Raw genomic sequence first — 25,364 nt, 5'->3', positions numbered from 1 at the left:
AGCTACTGGGTCCTTTGATCCATCTGTGAAGATTAAAAGGTGTTCCCTGTATCTATTATATATATGGTTATGGTATTCTGTTTTTAGGTCCGAATATTTTTCCCTCCTTTTTGCCTCCCATATCTCCAGATCAACTTTTGGGATGTTCAGTAACCATATTGGGACAGATGGCCACAATACTGCAGGGCAGAACTCTTTGTCCTCTACTTCCATGTCCCTTGCCACACCTCCTCCAACCCAGCCGAAGCTTCCAGAACTTCGTACCTACCACTTTCAAACTGCTCTATATGTTCAGAGGTGGGGGCGGGGCGATAGAGTGGGGGTGGGGCGATAGAGTGGGGGTGGGGCGACGGAGTGGGGCGGGGCGATGGAGTGAGGGCGGGGCGATAGAGTGGGGGTGGGGCGATGGAGTGGGGGCGGGGCGATGGAGTGGGGGCGGGGCGATGGAGTGGGGACGGGGCGATGGAGGGGGGGCGGGGCGATGGAGTGGGGGCGGGGTGATGAAGGGGCGCGGCAGTTGAGGGGCGGGGCTATGGATGGTTTCTCGTTTCTTGGTTTCTTGGTCCTCCAAAATATTCCAAATGGAATTTAAACTGGAGATGGTGGAGGGAAGACTTAAGCCAGAAAGGAATTTTGGGAAGAAAGAGCTACCTTAAATTTAGTTGTATCTGGTTGGGTAACTATGGTAGGGTGAAGATTATTCCATGCTTTAATTGTGCGGGGAAAGAACGAATTGCTGTACATATCTGGTTTGGGTTTGGTGTTCAAGAAGGAACTGCAGATGCTGGAAAATCGAATGTACACAAAAATGCTGGAGAAACTCAGCGGGTGCAGCAGCATCTATGGAGCGAAGGAAATAGGCAAAGTTTCGGGCCAAAACCCTTTTTCAGACTGATAGGGGGTGGCGGGGAGAAGGAAGGAAAAAGGAGGAGGAAGAGCCCGAGGGCTGAGGGATGGGAGGAGACAGCAAGGGCTAACAACATTGGGAGAATTCAATGGGTTTGGTGTAGGTTTGGCGAGGGGGCGGGGCAGTGGAGGGGCGGGGCTATGGAGGGGGGCGGGGCAATGGAGGGGCGTGGTGATTGGGGCGGGGCTATGGATGGGCGGGGCAATGGAGGGGCCGTGGCTATAGGGGGCCTGGCGATGGGGGTGGGGTTATGGAGGGGGTGTGGTGAGGGACGGGGCTATAGGGGGCGTGGTGATGGGGGCGGGGTTATGGAGGGGGTGGGGCGATGGAGGGGCGTGGTTATGGGGGAGGGCCAATGAAGGGGCGGGGTTATGGGGGGGGGGTGTGGTGAGGGGCGGGGTTATGGAAGGGGCGGGGTTATGGGGGGGGGGCGTGGTGAGGGGCGGGGTTACGGAGGGGGCGGGCCAATTAAGGGGCGGGGTTATGGGGGGGGCGTGGTGAAGGGCGGGGTTATGGAGGGGACGGGCCAATGAAGGGGCGGGGTTATGGGGGGCGTGGTTACGGAGGGGGCGTGGTGAGGGGCGGGGCTATAGAGGGGGCGTGGTTATAGAGGGGCGGGGTTATGGAGGGGCGTGGTGAGGGGCGGGGCTGTGGAGGGGGCGGGGTTATGGAGGGGGCGTGGTGAGGGGCGGGGTTATGGAGGGGGCGTGGTGAGGGGCGGGGTTATGGAGGGGGCGGAGCGGCGGCGCTGGGAGCTGAGACTCTCCGCCGGGAGCGTTGTCTCCGTGTCTCCATTGTCGGCGGCTGGACCATGGGTGTCCCCTCGCTGCTGCACCTGGCGCTGGCCGTCTGCCTGCTGCACTTCCCGGGCCCAGGTACCGCACAGACCCCCCCCTTTCTCCCCGCACCGACTCTCCCCCGTCCTGTCCCGTCCATCCACCCACTCCCAGCCTGCAGTCCGCTACCTCTCTCCCCCCACCGATCTCTCCCGTTACCCCTCCTGCTCCCTCTCAGTAATCTGCTCCTTTACCCCCTGTCTCCAGCGGCCCCTGAGCTGACCGTACCGCGGAGGCTGGGCTCGGGTCCGCCGGGAGAACAGCTCCAGCTGGCGCTGCCGCTACCGGCCTGGGGCACCGAGCTGGTGCTGTCCTTGAGGCGGGGGCAGCGCTTCCTGGCGCCGGCATTCACCGTGGAGGAGCGGGGCAGAGACACGGGCCCCCTGCGAGCCGAGCATCACTGCTTCTACAGCGGCCACGTCCTCCGGCACCGCCGCTCCTTCGCCGCGCTCAGCACCTGCAACGGACTGGTAATCAATAACTCCTTCACCTCTTCTGACCCCAGACCGTTCGGCCCACAGCCAGTCTGTCAGCTCCTGGCCAGGGTTGATGTAGTTGAGGATGAGGTGGTGGCAAGAAAGAGTGTTCTCTGTCAGTAAAACCACACTTGCCCTCGCTCGAGTGTAGGACCCTTGGCTAAAGCTGGCGAGTGGAGAGAGTAGGAGTGGGACGAGTTGCATCGTCTCTTAGAAGAGAATAGAGTCTATGACTCTGTAAAAGGGTCCCGACCCGAAATGTGTTCTGTCCATTCCCTCCACGGATGCTGCCCGACCAGCGAAGTTACTCCATCACTCTGTGTTTTGCTCCACTGTAGAGTCAGTTGGGCGCCCATAGAACCAGAGTTTTCATAAGAAGAGGGAGCATAGAACAAAAACTAACACGAAGTGTCGGACTAACCGAGCGGGTCAGACAGCATCTGTGGAGTACACGGATAGGCGACATTTCTGATCGGGATCCTCCTCCATAAAGATCTCGACCCGAAACTTCACCTCTCCGTGTTCTCCGGGGATGTTGCTTGGCCCGCGGAGTTACTCCAGCACTTTGTCTTTTTGCTCAAAATGTCAGCATCTGCAGTTCCTTGTGTCTAAATATGTTAGGGTTTCTTGTTAAAGATAGAACGCGATAGACTCCTGGCAAGGGAACTAAACGGGTTGCAAAGAATCGATGAACTTGGAGCCACTTGTTCCACTTCTAACGGGAAAATTTTCGGCGACTTTTCTCGACGCACGACGCCTGACTATGAAATGCACCAAATTATTTGGGAGTCCCTTGATTGTTTAATTCCGGAAATCAAATAAAACTGCAGATGTGGGGATCTGTCACACCAACACATGCTGGGAGAACTCGGTCAGTTCAGTAACATTGATGCAAAGAGAAAACTACCGTTTCGGTCAGTGACCCTTTTTTGTCTCAGATTGGTTAATTCCAATTGTTTTGAAGAATGCACAAGGGATTTGAGAGATTAATCTCAAGGTTGCAGAGGCTGTGAGCTCTGATTCGGCTCTGTACACTCCAGCCTCCCGCTACCCCCCTTTCACCTGCCTGCCCCGAGGTTGTAGCCCGCTGCTGGGAATGTATTCGGAATACGATATACTAAACATACCCGCCGGCCGCGTTACTGCTGCGGCTTGAGATTTTACGAGTAGATACTCTCCTACCGATGAACAGATGTTTTCAGAGGCGGCTGTGCATTTGTGTCGGTCTCTTTCAACGTTCTGGCTGCGAGGATATAGTTTTAACTGGCAGAGCGTCTGTTTTAATAGTAGACCTGCCCGGAAACTTTCTTAGAAGGCGAATTAAGTGTTCAAAGTTATTCCAGTTTTCTGCTTCTCCCAAATTCGCCCGAACAGAATATAGAAATAAGAAGCTGCAGATGCTAGTTTACAATTAAAAAAAGATACGAAGTGTTGGCGTAACTCAGCGTGTCAGGCAGCATCCTTGGAGAACATGAATGGGTATCCGCCTGTGTTCTCCGGAGATGCTGTCCGATCCGCTAAGTTACTCCAACTCTTTGTGTCCTTTTTCTATTTTGCTCACTTGGTTAACCGTTTCATGACATTTCCGCACTAATCCCAGTGATAACGGAATATTTTCACGTTTACAAATATTTTGCTGATCGCAACCCGAAAATTTTGGGGATATTCTATTTTTAAGCAAAGACTTCCTCATTACACTATTGTACATGAGATTTGAGACATCAAACACAAGATTTCAAACACTGACCAGCTTTGTATATCTACGGTGTAAACCAGCATCTGCAGTCTCTTCCCACAGTTATTAAAAACATTGCTTTCAAAAATACTTATTCAGTATGATAAATGCAATCGCTCCACAACATTGCCTTTTCATTTCACTGCACATCTCGTATGTGTATGTGACAAATAAACTTGACTTGACTTCACCGTGTTATCAAATGACCACATCTTACTAGCTGTCCATATTATACATCTTTCCTCCTTAAACAATACATTCCCAAAGCCCTTGAGAGGCAACAAGTTCTGGATTGATCAAAGTGCATCTTTCACCAAGTTGCATTTTGTCTTTGTACACAACCCTGCGAGTTGCTAGGAATGTTGACTTGATTGTGATTTCTCAGAATTGCATTGTCAAAAAAGACAGTGCTGGAGTAATTCAATGGGTCAGGCAGCAACTCTGGAGAACATGTTTTGCGTGGGATACTTCCTCAGACTGATTGTGGTGGTGGGGGGGGGGAGAAAGCTCAAGGAGGAGGTAGGACAAAATCTGGTGAGTGATATGTAGATGATGGGGTGGGGGGGGGGGCAAATGGTTGGACAAAAACTAGAGGTGAAAAGCCAAAAGGTGTGACGTAAGAATAAAGTAATGAGAATTGTGAAACCAGAGGAAGGAATGTATGGAGAGGGGAGAAATTGGCGCTAGTCCAATTGGGGTGGGTGTTTGCTGGTTAGTTATCTAAAATTGGATAATTCAATGTTCATACTGTTAAGTTGTGAGCTGCGCAAGCTGTCCTGCCCCTCCTCTCTTCTTGCTTACTTTCTCTCTTCTCCCCCCCCCCCCCCCCCCCACTCCCCCCCCAAACATTCAGTCTGAAGAGGGTTGCTGACCTGAAACATCATCTATCCATGTTCTCCAGAGGTCCTGCCTGATCTGTTGTTACACCAGCACTTTATGTCCTTATTTGTATTAACCAGATTTTGCAGTTCCTTGTATCTCCTTGCATTAAGTCAAGCCGGGAAGTTGAGAGCCTAATGTCCCTCGCCAGATGCACTTAAATTTAAATCTCACCATTAAAGGCAAAATTATCTCCCTTCTGACCAACTGCAGAGATGAATTCAGTTGTGTGAGAAGTCTGGGGCGAATGGTTTGCCAGAAACAACATTTACGTTTATAAGCATCTTTAACACATTATGGGCGGCACAGTGACCCAGCAGTAGAGTTGCTGCCTTACAGCGCAAGAGACCCAGGTTCGATCCTGACTATGGGCGCTGTCTGTACGGAGTTTGCACGTTCTCCCTGTAAACACGTGGGTTTCTCCGGGTGCTCCAGTTCTCTTCCACACTCCAAAGATGTACAGGTTTGTAGATTAATTGGCTTCCGTAAATTGTCCCTAGTGTGTAAAATGGAACCAGTGTATGGGTGAATGCTGGTCGGCATGGACTTGATGGGTTGAAGGGCCTGTTTCCACACTATCTCTAGAACAAACTAAACTATAGATGTCCCATCATGTTTCGCAGTATTGACAAAACAATTGACACCAAACCACCCGGGCATGTGCCGCTTGAGTAAGCAGGAAGGGTACAAAACATAAGGTTCGATGTTTTGTACTATAGAACAGAGGAAATCATTGATGTGCACTTGTTTTCTCATTTCTTTTACACATTTTTCTATGTTGTGGCCCTTTGCTTGTGTCTTTTTCTATTTTGAGGCTTCAATGGTTCCATTGAAGGAAGCAATGTCAAACTTAGCAATAAATTATGTCTTGATTTTGGTGGATAAATTATCTCTCAATTTTCCTAATCAATGAAGTTTTGTTCCTCCTATAGTTGGGATATATCCAGATTGGTGACGATCTGTTGTCCATAGAACCTGTGAACAAAATTAACTCTTCATTCAGTGGGGAAGTTCACCGGATTTACAGGCACAAGCAGCCCCTCGCATCCAAGAAGAATCACAGCTCTGACTTCTGCAAGGTGATCAAAGGTAAATTTTTTTAGAAGTGAGTTTGGAGGAAAGAGTGCGAATTAATGTCAGGGTTGTGAATGCACATGTTTTAAACAATGACGGAATGAGAAGCTGATCAGCTTGTGCGATAAGACCTTGAATAAGTACTTCAGAAAAGAGGCACAGTGGTGGAGTTGCTGCCTTGCAGCACCACACACCTGGGTTCGATCCTGACTACAGGTGTATCTGACCAGAGTTTGTGCGTTCTCCCTGTGACCGCATGGGTTTTCTCTGGGTGCTTGGTTTCCACCCATACTCCAAAGAGTTTAATTGGCTTCTGTAAATTGTAAATTGTCCCTAGTGAGTAGGAAGGTGCTAGTCTATGGGGTGATCGCTGGTTGGCACAGGCAGGCCTGTTTCTATGCTGTATCTCAAAGTCCAAAAGTGGTGATGTTTTTCTCTCCTTTACTCATGATGAAAGGAAGCTGTTTGGTCTCATCAAGTCTACGCTGACTCTCTAACCACAGCCCAATCCCATATATTCAATTCTCCCACTCATTTTTCTCTCTCTTCGTACCCCTTCAACCCCACCCTGACCTCTTGTCTCCCCCCCTGTCATTTTCCTACTAATCACCTACACAAGGCAACAAATAATCCAACAATCAGCAACATCATTTAAATATATGTGGATAGCTAAGCATCTGGTCACTGGTTGCATGTGGCAACTCCATATGGACTTCATTAAAGGTAAGGGTGGAACTCGTGTGTTGGAAGAAACTGCAGATGCTGGTTTACACCAAAAATAGCCACGCAATGCTTGAGTAACTCAGCGGGGTAGCCAGCATCTCTGGAGCGAAGGAAGGGTGACGTTTTGGGTCGAGACACTTCTTCAAACTGGTGGAATCCATGTTGTTGGAGTTCTGCCATTGTATTGGACAATGTGGGTGTTGTATTACCAAATTTGGGTGCATGTGATTGGAATTTTCACTTTCATTGCTGTTGAGGTGTAGTAGGGGAATGGTGTGGAATTTCCTCATTGTCGATTAAATGCCTAAAGTGGAAACATGAACCATTTTAACTAAAGGGAGAAAATGGGTGTTTGTTTGCCTAATTATTTGCTTTTGGGAAATTTGAGATGTTGGTCATATTTGATATTGGATTGACACTAACAATGTAGAATTAGGAAACGATGCTCGAGATACATGTAGCATTACGATCCTTGACACTAAAAACAGGCAGATTCCGCTGGTCATAACAAAGCAACAACTCGCCAGTGATGGTTCCCCAGAACTAATTTGGGACGACAGATGGCACAATGGGCTAAGTGTTCGGCTGGCAACCGGAAGGTAGCCGGTTCGAATCCCGCTTGGAGTGCATACTGTCGTTGTGTCCTTGGGCAAGACACTTCACCCACCTTTGCCTGTGTGTGAAGTATGTGAATGTGTGTGAGTGATTGGTGATGGTCGGAGGGGCCGTAGGCGCAGAATGGCAGTCACGCTTCCGTCAGTCTGCCCCAGGGCAGCTGTGGCTACAGAAGTAGCTTACCACCACCGAGTGTGACTGAGGAGTGAATGAATAATGCGATCTAAAGCGCCTTGAGTATTAGAAAGGCGCTATATAAATCCCATCCATTATTATTATTATTAATTGTGGCTGTATTCCAGGGATGTTCCAACACTGATGTCTATCTACCCAATGTGGAACATCAGATTGGTGCTATCAGGTGGCGCTTGCTCAAACTTGGCTTCTGTCAGCAGCTCTGCTGTATGAAAGCTCTGATCAAACATGTTCAAAGTATTGAGTCCCAGATGAAAGGGAGGGTGGATGTATTTGACGTCAAGATATTGTTTGACCCAGCGTGGAGGGGAAAGATGGTGAACTTTCTGATCTTTGGGACATTGTTGGAGGATCTCCTCGGTTGTGCTCTCGGCCCAGGTTTCTTTGGCTGATCTTGCCCGCTTTGACAACTATGTTCAGCCGGATCATGGCTCCCTCCAGCCGGCAGTACACTTGGTGCTACTTGGTCCTCCTTGTGGGTTGTTCTAATCTCTGGATCAGAGTCGAGGTAATGGTCGGATGCAGACACATATGGCCTTTTCACTGCAAGTCCCACTGTAGCAGCAGAGGTTTACGGGGCTGAGCTGGGTCAAATCCTTTGCCTTAATCAGCCAACCTTGACAAGAAAGATACGTTTTTTTTAAAATGTTTTTATTTTTCATTTATAATATGTACGCAGTTTTTATTATTTGAGACCTTGCATTTATAAATATCTTTGATTATCAAAAGCATTGATAAATATTCAAAGACTGTTGGTGACCGTACGGTGCCAAACGGTCAGGGTTTTCCAGGCTGGGATCTTCTCCTCTGGACTGAACCCTGGTCCACACTTGTGGTCTGCTCTGCCTCGAGAGGGCACTTGTATTTGGTGGGTCACTTGGTCAGTACTGTGGGTGGCAACTGGATCCCTACTGATCTGGCCCATTATTATTCTCTGCCATGAAAATTGCCAGAACATAAAGCAGTACCACAGGAACAGCCGCTTTTGTGCTGAAGGATAGAAAATAAACCAATGATGTTCTGGCTAATTTTCAATTTAACCTGGTATTCCAAACTTTATCTATCGGCTAATCTGCAGATCAAATGATTCCTTGCAATGTGGGGCTATGCCTGAACGAAGGTGTGATGCATATTTATTTTCTGGTTGCTGCACCAATATCTTTTTCTGCTGGTGAAAACCATGCACGCTAGTTGTGACATGGGGCATTTTGATTGCAATAACGACATACTTTGGGTAGGTTAGAGAAGGGGGTTATCAGAATGGTGTCTGGATTGAAGGGTTTGAGCAATAAGGAAAGGTTGGACATAGTTGGATTGTTTTCTCTGGAACAGTGGAGGCTAAGAGGAGATCTTGTAGAAGCATCAAAAAATTATGAGCAGCGTAGATAGGATACCATCTTTTTTTCCATGGTGGAATTGTCAAATACTAAAGTACATGGCCTCAAAGTGAGAAGGAGAAACTGTAAAGGAGATGTGTAGAGCATGTTGTTTTACAGAGTGGTGGGTGCCAGGAATGTACCACCTGGGATGGTGGAAACAGATACAATAGTAATGCTTAAGCATTTTTTAGGGGGGATATGGAACACATGCAGGCAGAAGAGGTTAGCTTAAGAAGACATTATGTTCTTTGTGGGCTGAAGGTCCTGTCCAGACTATTTTATATTTTGTGTTAATAGATGAGAGGCACAAGAGACTTCAGATGTTATAATCTTGAAGGAGCATTCTCAGCATCTTCTGAATATAAGTCCCAGCTTGAAACATGTCCATTTTCCTCTACAACTGCTGCCTGGTCTGCTGAGTTCTTCCGGCAATTTGTTTCTTAATGATAGATGATCCTTACTCCAACCCAGTGAATCTGAGAAAAGGTCCCAACCCCAAACATCACTCATCTCTGTTCTGCAGAGATGCTGCCAGACTCACTGAGTTACTGAGTTACTTAGCACTTTCTGTTTTGTTTTTTTGTGGACCAGCACCTCCTTGTGCCTCCAGTGATACTTCGTGTATCAATAACATTTCTAAGTCATCTCAACAGATCTCCTCTCATTCTTTTAAATGTCACAAGTCATGAATTCATGTCCGCTCGTACCCGGCCAAGGGAGTTGGGTTTTGTGCAAGACAAACATTATTTGTTGGAATAGTGGATGTTTTGGGCTATCAGTCCTGGATTTAAAGGCAGGGAATTCCAGAGAAATCTCCCTAGCCAGAGTGGTTGTGCTTTGAAGGGCACTTATGGATAGGATTTTTAGCACACTATGTGCGTCAGACAAATAATTAATCATCCCGTGATATCTTTCAGGAACTGACCTTGCCTGTGTTTACATTACATGATTCTGTTTTGCTACTGTTAACTTAAAATTTTAATCTGTGACATTTGATATCTGTCAGACAGTAAATAACTAAAATAATTAAGTTGTGGGGAAATTTGTAAGAAGAGCTGATGCAGCGATTTGCTTAAACTCTTGACTGTCCACGGAGGCCATGAAGCAATGCAGCTGTTTCTTGCATTTACTGCACACTGGTTCCTACCCATGCCTAGAAGACAGCTTGTTGGATCCAGTTATCCTGATTTTTTTTTTTAAATTTATTTTTCCTTTTTTCCTTTTTCTACGACAATTGAGCTTTTTTCACTTCATGTTCATATTAATTGTGCTAAAACACCAAGCAATTGGCATTCATCAATATGGCCTAGATTTGGAATGGCACCAGACCAGAAGTCTGAAGAAGGGTTTCAGCCCGAAACGTTGCCTATTTCCTTCGCTCCATAGATGCTGCTGCACCCGCTGAGTTTCTCCAGCATTTTTGTGTACCTTCGATTTTCCAGCATCTGCAGTTCCTTCTTAAACAGAATGCTGTTGGTTTGGCTGCAGAAACGTGCAAGAATGGTCGGGATGTCATTGGGGATTTTAACTTTTCTAATGCAGACTGGAACTGCCATTGCTCATACGATGTGAAATTTGTTAAGTGTTTTCTGGAAAGTTTCCTAGGGGAAATATGTAGAGAGCTCTACTTGAAAGGGCAGTGTAGAAATTTCATGAGAAATGGAGATCACAGCATGGCCTTGTGTATGGAAGATTGTGTCTCATAAATATAATTGAATTTTGAGGGTAGGACAATACATGCAGTAAATATGGACTGCAGCAAGACCTTTGCATACGTAGGCTTTACATGGTAGGCTACTTTGAGATGTTTGAGTACCTAGAGACACAAAGAATCTTGATCAAAACTCAAAGTGCTGGCGGACCTCAGCAGACCAGACAGCATCTGCGGAGGGAATGTTTAGGTGACATTTTGGGTCAGAAACCCTCTTGAGACATTGTTGTAGAGGGAGAAAGCTGGAAAAGAGAGGTGGGCAAAGCCTAGCAAGTGAAGGCAAGCACCTGGAATGGTGGCCACTGTAATACCTGGTCAATTTGCAGGATACGGGCGAGGGAATGGTCTGTTCTCTCTCGTGTTGGCCTGTACTTTGTTGGAGTTGGCTCCGTGCTCAAAGCTGTTGGAAGTTGCCAACTGCTGGTCAGTATTTGGGACCATGAAGGTTGCCAGTGCTTGTTGCCTATCAGCACAGCGGGGAAGCTTTGTTTAGGTCACGTCCTCAAGTTGCAGTCAATAACTTTTGGTAAGAACTTTTTTTTTTTGCTACCTGATCCCTGGCTGACTTCTGTTGCAACATTTGGCCCATCTTGCTGTTATTAGTTTAAAAAAAAACCCTCTTCTCCTCCAACCTAATCACATAGCAGCACTGTGCATACTCTTGAAGGTCAGGGCCCTTTAAGTGTACATCTAAACACTTAATAAATACAATAAAGACTTCTGTCTCCACTGCTGCCTATACTTATCTATGTATTTTGCTGTTCAATTCACCTTGGCCGGATGTTTGCAAATAGCATGTTTATAAATTCTTCCTGTGTCTGTAAATTTGTTTGGTTTGGTTTATTTCAAAGATCATCTCCCAAAATGAAATCCAGCTGTATGATAGGAAAATGCATTAGACAACAAAGATTAGCTAGTTTAACAAAGTGTGGAAGGAACTGCAGATGCCGGTTTAAACCGAAGATAGACACAAAAAGCTGGAGTAACTCAGCGGGACAGGCAGCAGCTCTGGAGAGAAGGAATGGGTGATGTTTCGGGTCGAGACTCTGAGGAAGGGTCTCGACCCGAATCGTCAACTATTCCTTCTCTCCAGAGATGCTGCCTGTCTCGCTGAGTTACTCCAGCTTTTTGTGTCTACTTTTAGCAAGTCTAACGGGTTTATCCAGATTATATGTATTCCCCATATAACCTTCTGCCTGATATTTATGTTTTTTGATAAACTCTTCTAAATCTGCTTGGTGCTTGTATTAAAACACAAGATTATGGGAAAGATCTAGTTAAAATTAAATGCCAAATAACATGGTTTGATTCTGAAAGGTCTTCAATCGGGGCAGTAGTTAAATGAAAAGGTTCATGGTGAGGACACTGAGTAATTGTGTCATTAAAGGGCTTAACCAACTCTGCAGGATGAGCGTGGTCCCACCCTGCAGGCATTCCCGCAGTTAGAAAGTTTGATGGAAGAAGCCCCTTGTGTAATAGTTTATTCTGCTGGTGATAATATCAGATGAGTTGGTTTCCTGAGTAGGGGAGCGTAGGCTTGGGAGCTGAGCTTAATTAATGGTTCATAAGTTCATGAGTTATAGGAGTAGAATTAGGCCATTCGGCCCATCGAGTCTACTCCGCTATGCACTCATGGCTGATCGCTGCCTCCTAATCCCATCTTCCTGTCTTCTCCCCATAATCCTTGACACCCTTTCTAATCAGGAATTTGTCTATCTCTACTTTAAAAATATTCACTGATGGCCTCCACAGCCCTCTGTGGCAATGAGCTCCGCAGATTAACTACCTTCTGACTTAAGAGGTTCCTCCTCACCTCCTTTCTAAAAGAGCACCCTTTAATTCTGAGGATGTGACCTCTGGTCCTAGACTCTCCCACCAGTGGAAACATCCTTTCCACATCCACTCTATCTGTGCCTTTCATTATTATGTAAGTTTCACTGAGGTCTCCATTGGTTCAATGGTTGGTTATTGTCACGTATGCCCTACACGGTGAAAATCTTGCACCCGCCGCCATATTGTGGCGCCATTTACAAAAGAAATAGGAAAAGTCCAAAGTGAGTCTGAAAAATGAAAATGAGTCTCGGGGCTTTCTCCCTTGGGTTTTGTACCACTAAGGCACTGGTATTGTACAAGTGAGGGGCAATACAGACACTCACGTATGCAATGATTATAGTTGCTAGTTATTGGGACTTGACCAAATCCTTCACCTTTGTTAGTCGCAAACCTAGTGAGTTTTGCCCTTCTAAAGTGTGTTTACTGATTGGATACTCGAGCAATTAGAGAGCTTAATATTTCATGAGCCAAGTTCTGATATTTGTTCTTTATCAGGAGTTTTGGAGATTGTGAAGGTTTGGGACTAGCCCAGTAATCCATCAAAGGATTTAATTTGTCATAGACACAAGGAACTGCAGATGCTGGAATCTTGATCAAAACCACTGTGTCGTATTAACTCAGCAGATCAGGCAGCATCTCAGGAGATCATGGATAGGCGACTCTTTTGGGTTGAGACCCTTCTTCAAACAGATTGTAGTAGGGGAGAGAAAGATGGGTGTAGCAGGGGGGTAAGTGATGGGTGGAGACAGGTGAGGGGGTGGATTGGTGGATGGGTGGACAAAGGGGTGAATAGGAGACAAAAGGCTGTGCAGTAAAGGTTAGTTTTGTTTCACCTAGTATTTGCATTGTCCAGTGATCTTTGATGCAATAGGGGAAAGAGAATGGCCCGTGTGTTTCCCTGTTTGGGAGGTGGAATATCAGTCGGAGTTGAATCCCACCCCAGAGTCATTGTTTGGGATGTGCAAGATGGCTGGGCAGCCCATGAGGAAGTGTGGGGAGTCTCTGTCAAGGGTGGTCTCTGGAACTTTGGATATGGATTGGACTCTTGTACACCCTTTCAAAAACAGTAGCAACAGATGGACAGCCAGGTGTCTTGACTGAATAATCCAGGGAGTGCTCTGGATGAAGCAACTCATCACAATGAGCACTTTAGCTTTTGAAATTATTTGCCAGTGGCAGTGGAAAAATTGTATTAAATCTTTTTAATACTCTCACTGTTAAAATATTAACCTGTTGCTTCCTTCACCGCCAACCTCAAACGTGGTTGCAGAACTTGCTTTTATGCAGAAGATCAATGAATAATTGCCTGAGGGTGTCTCTTAAAGAGGTGGACTGAACAGAGAGCTTTGGGCCTTCTCTTGTGTATTAAAATATTTTATTCTTGCCGTGCTTGGTGATGGACAAGGAATATTTATTTTGGAGGATTGTGCATTTACCCTATGTATACCTCTCATGATCTATAAGATCACTCCCTCATCCTCCTGTGCACTGGGAATAGAGTCCTTGCCTGCTCAACTAATCCTTGCAGGTCAGACCCTTGAGTCCTGGCCACATCCTCGTAAATCTTCTCCGCACCCTTCCCAGCATGACAACATCTTTTCTATAACATGGTGCCCAGAACTGAACACAATACTCTAAATGCAGTCTCACCAACGTCTTATACAACTGCAACATGACATCCCAACTTCTACACTCAATACTCTGACTGATGAAAGCCAATGTGCCAAAGCCTTATTGACCACCACATCTACCTGTGATGCCGCTTTCAACGGACGGTGTACCAGCACCTCTAGATCCATCTGCTCCACAACGCTTCCCAGAGCCCTACCATTCACTTTGTCGGTCTTGCCCCCACCAACCCAAGATTCTACCACTTGGGGCAATTTACAGTGGCCAAGTATCCTGCCACCCTGCATGGCTTTGGGATGTGGGGAGAAACTGGAGCGGGCAGAAAAAATGCACAAGACCTTGGGACAACGTGCAAAGTGTACACAGCTAGTGTCAGAGGTCAAGACCTAACCGGGTCTCAGAGTGGAGAGGAGTGTCGGGTACTGATGGGTTATGAAGCTGTGTTGTCTGGTGGAGTAACGTCTGGGTTAACAGGTTGTCATGCTGTGTACAGTTGAATTCTGCATAGTAGCTGAGTGCATATAAAGGTGTCACCTCTCCTCCTAGGAAGACAGAAGCTGAAGAGAGCAACTGACCAACTCAGAAGAAATGCCATCCGCTTAACGAACGAATACACGGTGGAGACGTTAGTGGTGGCAGATTCGGACATGGTGGAGTATCACGGTGCAGAAGCAGCCCAGAGGTTCCTCCTCACTGTCATGAATATGGTACGTTACTGTGTGCTGTAGCCAGTGGTTTGTGAATGTAGGTGGCTTGTATCCAAGTTGGTGATTTCCTCACCCTTCATATCAGGCTGGTTAATCCCAGCAACTATCCAAATGCTCCCTTTTTAATTTTAAGGCCAAATCGCTGAGAAAATTACTTGAACAAGAATGCTTTTTTTCCTCTCTTCCCCTCCCCAATTGATGTTAGTAATACACTTTATATCAAGTGTTTATGAAGGAACTGCAGATGCTGGAAAATCGAAGGTACACAAAAATGCTGGAGAAACTCAGCGGGTGCAGCAGCATCTATGGAGCGAAGGAAATAGGCAACCTTTCGGGCCGAAACCCAAAAACGTTGCCTATTTCCTTCGCTCCATAGATGCTGCTGCACCCGCTGAGTTTCTCCAGCACTTTATATCAAGTCCTGGGTTTGGAGAGATCTCTGATCGACATCTAATTTCAAGTGAAAATGGGTCCTTTGACCCACCAAGCCTGCAGAAATCATCAGGCAATACTTACACTGATCCCATTATATTCTCCTGCCATTCCCATCAACTTGCCCACTCTCCCGCCTATAAATTAAGGGCGGCTGTGGTAGTTATTAACCTTCTAATCTGCACCTCTTTAACCCTTTGGGAGGAAACCCACATAAGGCCACATGGAGAACGTGTAAACTCTACGCAGGCTGCTCTGGAGGACAGGATTGCATCCAAATCACCAGATTAGTGAGGCCATAGGTTTGCCAGCTGTGCTGTCGTACCTGATCTAGATTCACTCTGTCAAAGTTGTGAATGGCTAGCTTAAAGCCCAGTACTTGCCAAACGCCACTCGAGGCAGATGGCACTTAAGTTTAGGTTCATAGAATCGCATTTAGCTCATCAGGTCCGCTTTGAGTCTTTGAATAGCAATATGTTTATTTCTTGCTCTTTGTCCAGAACAAGGGGTCACAGTCCAGAACAAGGGGTCACAGTTTTAGGATAAGGGGGAAATCTTTTAGGACCGAGATGAGGAAAACATTTTTCACACAGAGAGTGGTGAATCTCTGGAATTCCCTGCCACAGAAGGTAGTTGAGGCCAGTTCATTGGCTATATTTAAGAGGGAGTTAGATGTGGCCCTTGTGGCTAAAGGGATCAGGGGGTATTGAGAGAAGGCAGGTACAGGATACTGAGTTGGATGATCAGCCATGATATTGAATGGCGGTGCAGGCTCGATGGGCCGAAGGGCCTACTCCTGCACCTATTTTCTATGTTTCTATGTCCTGTATTTGCCCAACTTCCTTTTTGACGGGCGTCATTACTTCACTCCCCACCACCTTCAGCAGCGCATGCAGAATCCAAACTATGCAGTGAGTAAACTAGCCTCCAGCTTGTCTCACCTCCTGGTTTGCTCATCAATTTCTTTATAAAGCGCCCTCTGTTTCAGGGGCATTTTTTTCTTAAATAGAAATAAACAAATATCTTCATGATATTAAATGGATCTTTTAGCTTTGAGTCTCAATTGCATCCTTAGATGGAATGGGATTTGAATCCATGACCTTGTAACACAAGAAAATCCCATCAACCAATTCATTTTGTTGTGAATACCATTGACATATGTGGTTGGGGAGTTGTTGACTGTTCTGATTGTGGATCACTATTCCCATCGGTGCTTCTGTTTGGAAGCCTGCCTCGCTGAAGTACATGAGCTAACTTTGTTACTAGGCTTGATGTTTTATCATTTCCGAGGCGCTGAAACTTGTGTTGTCATGGTGCTTTAAAACCAATTTCTCCTCAGTGTTGATGACATTTGTCCTTCATTCCATTCCTTAATCAAGGACGATGATTAATCAATCCCCTCTCCCATCAGCCAAAACGTACAGAAGTGTGAAAAGGCACACCTCCAGATTCAGGGACACTTTCCTTCCGGTTGTCAGGCAACTGAACCATCCTACCAACAACTAGAGAACAACCCTGAGCTACTATCTGCCTCATTAGAGACCTTCGGACTATTGTTCATCGGACTTTACTGGAGTTTATCTTGAACGTTATTGTGTGACAACACAAGTTTCACTGTCTCAGAAATGATATAACACCAAACTTATTATGTATCTGTAAACTGTGGATGGCTCGATTGTAATCATGTATTTGTTTTCCCACTGAATAGTTAGCGCGCAACAAAAGCATTTCACTGTACCTCGGTACACGTGACAATAAACAAAACTCAACGGAAGTTTTCTATTGCTAGAAGATCACTTTTGTGACGAACCTCAAGTACTTGATCGCCAATGGGCCACGACACTTTCCCGACCTGAACCCTTGTGCATTGACCTTCCAGGGACACTGAGTGCTGAACAGAAACTGTGTGGGTGTGAATGCAAAGGCTTCCAATTGCTTTCTAGTTGGTACAAACCCCTCTAAGGAAGTTGCTTGTTGTCTTTAGAATCAGTCATACAGCGTGGAAACTGGCCCTTCGGCCCAACTGGCCCACCAACCAACCAACCTACCTCATCTATACTAGCTCCACCTGACTGCTTTTGTCCCCTATCCATCTAAACCTAATGTGTGGGAAAGAACTGCTGACGCTGGTATAAATCGAAGGTAGACACAAAATGCTGGAGTAACTCAGCGGGACAGGCAGCATCTCTGGAGAGAAGGAATGGGCGACATTTCGGGTCGAGACCCTTCTTCAGACTGATGTCAGAGGAGGGGGTGGGACAAAGATCGAATGTAGTCGGAGACATTAAGACTAGTGGGAGAACTGGAGAGGGGATGGAGAGAGAAAGAAAGGGCTATCTTAAGTTAGAGAAGTCAATGTTCATACCGCTGCGGTTTAAGCTACCCAAGCATAAAATGGTGCTGTTCCTCCAATTTGTGCTGGGCCTCTCTCTGACAATGGAGGAGGCCCAGGATAGAAAGGACTGATTGGGAATGGGAGGGGGAGTTGAAGTGCTGAGCCACCGGGAGATCAGGCAGGTTAAGGTGGACTGAGCGGAGCTGTTCAGCGAAACGATCGCCGAGCCTGCGCTTGGTCTTGCCGATGTAGAGAAGATGACACCTGGAACAGCGGATATAGTAGATGAGGTTGGAGGAGGTGCAAGTGAACCTCTGCCACCTGGAAAGACTGTTTAGGTCTTTGGATGGAGTCGAGGGGGAAGGTAAATGGGCAGGTGTTGCATCTCTTGCGATTGCAGGAGAAAGTACCCGGGGAGGGGGTGATTTGGGTGGGAAGGGACGAGTTGACTAGGGAGTTTCGGAGGGAACGGTCTGTGGGAAGCAGAAAGGGGTGGAGATGGGAAGATGTGGTCAGTAGTGGGATCATGTACTGGTCTAAGTGATTCTTAAATGTCTTAGTAGGAAAACCATTGGTAGGAAAGTTGACTTTAGTAGGGCATGAATAAAATATTTTAGACGATGGGAACATTTGTATTGGCTATTTATCAGAATAAAATGTGTTTTGAAGAAAACATTAAAAGTGAATAGGACTGGTGTTTAATCCATTGGGTAATTTGAGTGGGATTAAGCATGCAAATAGTTTTTTTTATGTATTGGAAACAAAATGGCTTTGGCACACAAGCAGTAGGTTTTAATCTTCACCCACTCTAGTGCCCTGGGCAGAGTTAGCTGAGGTTGGTTGGGCTGGTAGTACCTGGCACTGCCTCCAGAGGGTGCACTGGTATAGATTGCACACGGGAGCACATTCTCTGCTATCTTCCAGTAGTGCCGCACCCACTACACCCTTTACAGCTAACCATGCGCATCTTTTGTCTGATCTTTAACAAAAATGGGGCACAACGGGAAGGTTATGGGGAGCCGTGCAAAGGCCTTTAATCTTTGGCAAAGTATAGAAGCCTAGCAGGCCATTCAGCCCCTTGTCTGCTCTACTAGTGTGTAAGTTCTGGGCTAATCAACAATAATAATAATAATAATGGATGGGATTTATATAGCGCCTTTCTAATACTCAAGGCGCTTTACATCGCATTATTCATTCACTCCTCAGTCACACTCGGTGGTGGTAAACTACTTCTGTAGCCACAGCTGCCCTGGGGCAGACTGACGGAAGCGTGGCTGCCATTCTGCGCCTACGGCCCCTCCGACCACCACCAATCACTCACACACATTCACACACATTCACACACAGGCAAAGGTGGGTGAAGTGTCTTGCCCAAGGACACAACAACAGTATGCACTCCAAGCGGGATTCGAACCGGCTACCTTCCGGTCGCCAGCCGAACACTTTAGCCCATTGTGCCATCTGTCGTCCCAACAATGTGCATATCAATTGCTCCCATTCCCTTGAAAGTGATTATTTGGAAATCTAATTCCAGAAACAATCTTCTCAGCTTCCCTTTTCCCATTTGCCTTAAGTTTTCAGATTGTGACTCGTTGTTCTCTTAAGCTTCTGGTCATTTTTATTTCCCTTTTGCAAAGTGGAGGAATTAATATTTGCACTTGTCTAGTTGACCCAGTTGATTTATTGGGGCATTCCGTTGATGGGATTTCTACCTCCAAGCCATACAGCTGAGAAATGAGGCCCTTTAGCCACTCATGTCAGTGGTGTCTATCATTATCTGTACTAATTCCATTTACCAGTGATAGCTGACTATATTTTAGTGATTCCAGATGCTTCCTAAATATTATGAGAGTACCTGCCTCCACCACCAGCTTGAGCTATGTGTTGCCTTGGTTCCTTACCAGCCACCTTGGTGGAAAGATTCTTCTTCAGATCCTCTTGCTATGCTCTCTGTGGGAATGGTTGTTTCCAATTTGCCCTTTCTGTGCCTCTCGTAACTTGGAATACCTCTTCCATCTGCCTCAGTGCCGCTCTTGGTGAGGAAAACACATTCCATTCCTTGCAAAATTGCAAAGGCACTCTTCAGAATCTGCTTTGGTAGCTGGTGAGATTGTCCTGTGAACATTTGGGTGGAGTTAGTGTGTAGGAAGGAACTGCAGATGCTGCTTTAAATCGAAGATAGACACAAGATGCTGGCGTAACTCAGCGGGACAGGCAGCATCTCCAGAGAGAAGGAATGGGTGGTGTTTCGGGTCGAGACCCTTCTTCCGAAACGTCACCCATTCCTTCTCTCCAGAGATGCTACCAGTCCCGCTGAGTTACTCCAGCATATGGTGCCTATATTTGGGTGGAGTTATGCTTAAGCCATTCTCGACACGAGACTGCAGTGGCTGGAATCTTGAGCAAAACACACATTGCTCGAGGATCTGTGTGGGTCAGGCAGCATCTGTGGAGTAAATGATAGACAATGTTCTTCAGTCTGTCCATTCCCTCCACAGATACTGCTTGATCTGTTGAGTTCCCTCAGAATTGTTTCTTGTCCATTTTCCATGTCATTGTTTCTTCCAATCTTGACATTCTAATCTCCCGATTTAAAATTCTCACTGTTTTCAAATCCCTCCTGCCTCTAATCTCCTCACTACTTCCGCACCTGAGCATTTGTCTTTCCGTATATCTAGTCTCTTGAGGACTTCCACACATCAGGCCATTGATGTCAGGATTCCTAAGCACTTGCATTCATTTCCTAACCCTCAACACCCCTCTATTTTCTTCTTTTATCCAACTCCTTTTAAGAAAAAAAACCTTCCATCTGTTGTACACATTTCTGGCTCAGTATCCGTTTCAGGATTAACACTGGTGAAGGAAATTCATTTGAAGAAGTTCTCTATAATGGCTTTGAACCTGAGGGTGGAAGATGACAATGCAGGCAGTCAGTTGGATCTATCACGTACTTGTCTCCTGCCTGTCGGGCTTTTTACTTGATGTTCTTTTTGTTTGAGAATTGTACAGGATTGCTTCTATGTCTGAATGTGTTCTTTTTGAGCTGATTGCCTTAGTGGTACAGCAGACAGATTTAGAAGGGTTACATAAAAAAGGCACAATGCTGGAGTAACTCAGCAGCGAAGTGCAAACCCAAGGAACTGCAGATGCAGGTTTACAAAAATGTGACTTCTTTTAATGACAAAAGAGTTAAGGAACTGGATGCAAAGAAAGTCTGAAAATATCAGCAGCTCCTTCCAATCTTGGAATGCAAATTACTACTCGCTAGTAACTTTTAATTAAATATTTGATCTTTTAGAAGTTGGTCCTCATTAACAGGGTTTAAGTGTTTGTCTGGGAATATCAACCATTGCTAATGAGTAGTTTGTGAAAGTCTTTGGTGCGGGGCGCATCCTAGAAACTTGTTAACCCATGTCATATAACTTCTAGCATTTAATCTAACTGCTGTACATGTTGAATATTCAAATGTAAAAGAAAGGTTCACATGAGTGAAGAATCAGTCTATGTCACAGTGTTCTAACCTCTAAAAGTCCCGCGATGGAAATCTTTATATCCTGGACATTGGTTACTTTGTCATTCTGTTCATGTTATTTTTCTCCCCTTCTCTTTCTGTACCTGGAGTCAGTCCCAGTTCTGAAATGTTGCTTTGTAAGTTATTTAACATTTTTTTAATTTACAGTATTATGTTTAGTTTGTAATCAACAACCACTCGCACTGATGTTGTAAGAATGTTATGTCAATTATAATATTCCACAAGCCTCCTTGTGTAGCTGTCTTGTTATATTCTGCTCTATATTTTATCTGTCATTTGCCAAAGATTTTGATTTCTTTAATTTCACTCCCCCCTCTCTTAGTATTGCCCCCATACCCTTCCATTTGTCTGTTTATCTTTAGTGGTTTTAACTAATTATTTGTCATTTTGATTATTTTGGCCCACTTCCACCTCTCCTTTCATTTTTGTTTGCAAAAAGCAGAAATAACCTGCAACCCTTTGTAAATATTAAAACAAAATGCACAATTTTCAACAGGATGCATAGCTTCGGCAGATTGAGAAACTGAGATTGTCAAATTCTTGACCAGTGAGGGTGTCAAAGGTTGTGGGGAAAAGGCAGGAGAATGGGGTTGAGAGGGAATGGTAGATCAGCCATGATTGAATGGCGGAGTAGGCTCGATGGGCCGAATGGCCTAAATCTGCTCCTATAACCCTTAAACCTATGAACTATGATCCAATGAGGCAATGATCTGAGTTCAAATGAAAGGTCATTGATCTGAAATGTTAACATTTTCTCCTCCGACGGAGGCATTTTCCGTTTTTATTTTAGATATGCAGCACTGTTTTTCTCCCATTTGAGCACTAGGCAGAAGGAGATAATTACTCCCACACAGTCAGACTGAGAGCTGAATCTGGCTCGAAACTCATTGTGTGAATCGTCCTTGTTGGTCATTGAGACAAGTAGCTGAGAATTATTTTGAGAGTGCTTGAAATTTATAACTTCTGGAGCGAGTCTCCTTGTATTGAATTTCATAAAGCACAAGGTTTGGCATATGAATGCTTGATTGTCAACATTACCTTTCATTTTCACTGCATTCATACAGAGACATGCAGTGTAGTTTAAAAACCTACTGTCTCATACACTCCAAGATGAATTTGTTACGAGCCGATGTAGTCTTCAAGATTCAAGAGTTTATTGTCATGTGTCCCTTGCTTTGCTTCAGCACAACAGAACATAGTAGACATGACTACAGAACAGATCAGTGTGTACATATACCATTATATAAATATATACACACATGAATAAATAAATTAATAAAATGCAAATACCAGATAATAGAAACATAGAAACATAGAAAAATAGGTGCAGGAGTAGGCCAATCGGCCCTTCGAGCCTGCACCGCCATTCGATATGATCATGGCTGATCATCCAACTCAGTATCCCATCCCTGCCTTCTCTCCATACCCCCTGATCCCTTTAGCCACAAGGGCCACATCTAACTCCCTCTTAAATATAGCCAATGAACTGGCCTCAACTACCTTCTGTGGCAGAGAATTCCACAGATTCACCACTCTTTGTGTAAAAAAATGATTTTCTCATCTCGGTCCTAAAAGGCTTCCCTCTTATCCTTAAACTGTGACCCCTAGTTCTGGACTTCCCCAACATCGGGAATAATCTTCCTGCATCTAGCCTGTCCAACCCCTTAAGAATTTTGTAAGTTTCTATAAGATCCCCCCTCAATCTTCTGAATTCTAGCGTGTACAAGCCGAGTCTATCCAGTCTTTCTTCATATGAAAGTTCTGCCATCCCAGGAATCAGTCTGGTGAACCTTCACTGTACTCCCTCTATGGCAACAATGTCTTTCCTCAGATTAGGGAACCAAAGCTGTCCGCAATATTCCGTGTGTGGTCTCCGTGTGTGGTCTCCGTGTGTGGTCTCCGTGTGTGGTCTCCGTGTGTGGTCTCCGTGTGTGGTCTCCGTGTGTGGTCTCCGTGTGTGTGGTCTCCGTGTGTGTGGTCTCCGCGTGTGGTCTCCGCGTGTGGTCTCCGCGTGTGGTCTCCGCGTGTGGTCTCCAGGTGTGGTCTCCGTGTGTGGTCTCACCAATGGGCTATTAATGTTCAGTCTTTGCGTGTTTTTCGCCTGATTTCTTTTTTTTTTTTAAACATCTTCTGTTGTCCCTAACGCTATTCCAATGCTGAGGTTTGGCATTTTATGCAGACGCCTTTATTTATCTGTGTAACCCCTCCACACTTTCAAATCCTTCCAACCACCCTGTATAATCCTTATCAGTATAGATGCCATCCTGTCATCTTGTAGACCAGGTGTAGAGTGTCGTGGAATATTCAAACGTTTAGTTTCGAGACGCCGCGCAGAAACAGGCCCTTCGGCCCACTGAGTCCGCACCGACCAACTTTCTCAGTACACACAAGGGACAATTTACAATCTTTACCAAAGCCAATTAACCTTCAAAACTGTACGTCTTCGCATCGTTGGAGGAAAACGGAGCACCCAGGGGAAAACCTACGCAGTCACGGGGAGAACGCACAAACTCTGCACAGGCAGCACTCGTAGTCGGGATCGAACCAGGGCCTCTGGCGCTGCAAGGCAGTGACTCCATCGCTGCGTTACCATGCCGCTGTGGTGGCTGTGTTATCGTGGGTCTGGATCCAGAGCAAAAGCCAACCTGAATTTGGTACTAACTTGGCAATATTACTAAGTGCTCTTTGGTTGCATTTTACGATTCCTCTTTGATAATTAACCAAACAAAAAAGCCACAATATTAGACGTTAGCAGTGAAATGTGGAAAGAGTAGAAGCCTCCCAGGCACTCTATCTGTAAGTACATGGGGGTGTAGTATTGGCCACACCATATCACTCGTGTCAATTTGGCTCTGCTGTGCTCCTTCCAACTACTCTCTCCACTAGTGCTAATTGCATAATCAGATGTCCAAACATCAAATAAATAAAAATTATATGGAGCTCTTTATTGATTGAATGAACTGACCCATAACTTCAGTTCTGCATTAAGTACATTTTTATTGATCCCTGTCAATCCGTGGACCTTTGTCGTTTTGGCAGAGAGTCAGCAATAGGAAGATTCATGCGGGAAATCTTTTTTTTATCCTTTTAATGCTGCATACCTAGAATAAAATCATTAGGTACGGAAGGGTTGTATCACAAGTTGGCTACAGCGGAATCCGATTTGCAACATTTTATAGAGTGTAGACCAGTTATTGCAAATGTAATAGTTAAAGGTGGAATGACCCAGTAATGTAAATGGACAGAGTTTAATCCTGATCCACTGTCTCTACATAGTTACTGGTCTGGATAATCACTTCATCAAATGATAGGACCCGAGTGGTATTGATGCATATACTGTTGTGCATATCCCACAGGGAGGAAGGACTTGCATGGACCCATGGTCTCCACAGCCACAGTGTGGATTGGGAGAATGAGTGGGTTTGATGGTTGTTCTAATTGTGATTTAATACAACACGGTGAAGGAAGGTAGGGGTGGAGCCAAGTTAGTCAGCCTCCTTCCCTCCCCCTCCCCGCACCACCCTCCTTTGCAGCACATGAAACTAAGTAGTGAGCCCATTGTAAAACATGTGCAGGGTTTGATTTTCATCGCCAACTTTTGACAGTATGCAGCTTAAATCATTTCAACAGCTTAAAGTTTCATTTTTATTTTTGGCAGGTATACAACATGTTTCGGCACCGCAGTCTGGGAATTAAGATCAATATTCAAGTCACGAAACTAGTTCTGCTTCACAAACGTCCGGTAAGTGCAATCGGAGCAGGAGGCCATTCAGCCCTTTGGTTCTGTTCTCGTGGTCTGCATGCTCTGAGGAGCTCTGCATCTAAACTCCAGTCACCCTCCCAGCAGCGAGCTGGATGCTGCCTTGGACATCGCCCAGTGCAACATCTGCCATTGATCACAGCAGCAAGCCAGTCTTGTGTCCAACCTACAGAGGGCTTGCTGAATGATCGCTTCGGGTGTATTTTGTTAAATGTCTGAGCAAATGAGAATATTAAATCAGTTTAAGTAGCATGAATGTTTTCATATTGCAGCCGTCCACATCTTAACCAAACTGCATTAAACTACAGCACTGGGAGAATCTCGGCATTCTTCTGCTTAGAAACCCAAGATGGATTGCAGAGAAGCACAGTGATTGGTGCATCATACAGATCCATAGACCTCCACATGTAGGAAGGAACTGCAGATGCTGGTTTAAACTGAAGATACACATAAAATGCTGGAGTAACTCAGCGGGATAAGCAGCATTCTCTGGAGAGAAGGAATGAGTGACATTTCTGGTTGAGACCCTTTTTCAGAAGAACCAGCATTTTGTGTCTATCCATCGACCTCCAGCTCTTCACCCCTCCCCTCCCCTTGTACTTTCAG

The 25,364-nt window shown here is 45.6% G+C and overlaps 1 protein-coding gene across 1 annotated transcript in view; it reads left to right on the top strand.

Moving 5' to 3' along the window:
• The first annotated feature begins 1,643 nt into the window (after positions 1–1,643).
• adamts17 (ADAM metallopeptidase with thrombospondin type 1 motif 17) overlaps positions 1,644–25,364 on the top strand; it is a 179,630-nt gene continuing 155,909 nt past the window's right edge. Inside the window, exons 1-5 of the mRNA XM_033050346.1 lie at positions 1,644–1,782; positions 1,951–2,213; positions 5,766–5,922; positions 14,539–14,699; positions 24,657–24,740. Coding sequence (XP_032906237.1) covers positions 1,719–1,782; positions 1,951–2,213; positions 5,766–5,922; positions 14,539–14,699; positions 24,657–24,740 — 729 coding nt within the window. The 5' untranslated portion in view covers positions 1,644–1,718. The remainder of the gene's footprint in view (positions 1,783–1,950; positions 2,214–5,765; positions 5,923–14,538; positions 14,700–24,656; positions 24,741–25,364) is intronic.

The sequence above is a fragment of the Amblyraja radiata genome, chromosome 34, assembly GCF_010909765.2.
Source record: "Amblyraja radiata isolate CabotCenter1 chromosome 34, sAmbRad1.1.pri, whole genome shotgun sequence".
Classification (NCBI taxonomy): domain Eukaryota; kingdom Metazoa; phylum Chordata; class Chondrichthyes; order Rajiformes; family Rajidae; genus Amblyraja; species Amblyraja radiata.
The sequence above is the reverse complement of the archived record's forward strand: the minus strand, read 5'-3'. Positions and strand labels throughout refer to the sequence as shown.